General features: G+C 55.5%; 1 protein-coding gene across 1 annotated transcript in view; it reads right to left on the bottom strand.

Annotated features, from left to right (window-relative positions):
• The window catches only part of PLEKHA7 (pleckstrin homology domain containing A7), a gene marked incomplete at its 5' end in the record, with an annotated part of 105,209 nt that overhangs the window by 14,979 nt on the left and 89,202 nt on the right, over nt 1–1,028 (bottom strand). Inside the window, 1 exon segment of the mRNA XM_018572801.1 lies at nt 106–277. Within this exon segment, the coding sequence (XP_018428303.1) occupies nt 106–277 (172 nt within the window).

The following is a 1,028-nucleotide window of genomic DNA, read 5'->3' on the forward strand; positions in this document are numbered from 1 at the left end:
CCATTGACATCACAACACACACCCCCCCCCCCACCATGTGACACTCCCCGGAAGCGTGCCCCTCCCCCAAAGTCAACCCAAATCGCCATTGACATCACAACACACACACCCCCCGCACCATGTGACACTCCCCGGAAGCGTGCCCCTCCCCCAAAGTCAACCCAAATCGCCATTTTCCCAATTCGTATTCCAGAAGTTCTCCACTTACATCAACGTCGCTTTCGGCGATTCTGACCGGCCTGGCGGAGCGATCCTTCAGAGATTCTCTTCCCGTCACCTGAGGAAGACACAGCGGCGTTATGACCGAAGCGCGGCGCCTGCACTGACAGCGATGCGTCCAGACACTGCCAAGCCGAAGCACATGCAGCAAGGCCGCACTCCGCGCTAACAAGTCTTGGTAACATGTCCCCGGCTATGAGGAAGAACTCCACCCGACGCTGAACACATCCCGGGCCCCGCACCATCCGGAGGGGAGAGGGAGGGGCCAGGTAGTCCAGAGTGCCAGCCAATAGGAGAGCAGATACAATCGCCAATCCTGACGGGACCTGATTTGGGCTCCGTCCACCATTTGTGACCGCGGACCTGACACAGGACGAGGGAGCCACAGCCGAAACTTCGGGGTATACATTATAGAGATCAGGGGCGCCCACAATTTCTCGTATGGAGATCGCCCGGAACGCAGGCACTAATGTGGCTGCATTCCGGGTGCGGGCGATCGCACTGTGGGCGGGGGGCGTGGCTGCGGCGCCATTAACTTCAATACAACCCCACACCCCCTCCTGCCCCTGAACGTAGGGACGTCACCCAGCGCCACGCCTCCAGATGTGTTTTTTTATTTATTAGTTCATTTTTATATTTACATTTGTTTGTTTTTTTTACTGTTGGGGGAGGGGCTTCGGGGGAAACATTAGGGGTCTAAACAGCCCCCCTGATATTTCCCTTTTAAAATAGAAAAATAAATTAAGGACACAAAGTCCTCAGAGACACACAGAGTCCTCAGAGACACACAGAGTCCTCAGAGACACACA

This window comes from Nanorana parkeri, unplaced genomic scaffold (assembly GCF_000935625.1).
Source record: "Nanorana parkeri isolate BGI_ZX_2015 unplaced genomic scaffold, ASM93562v1 scaffold2136, whole genome shotgun sequence".
Classification (NCBI taxonomy): Eukaryota; Metazoa; Chordata; class Amphibia; order Anura; family Dicroglossidae; genus Nanorana; species Nanorana parkeri.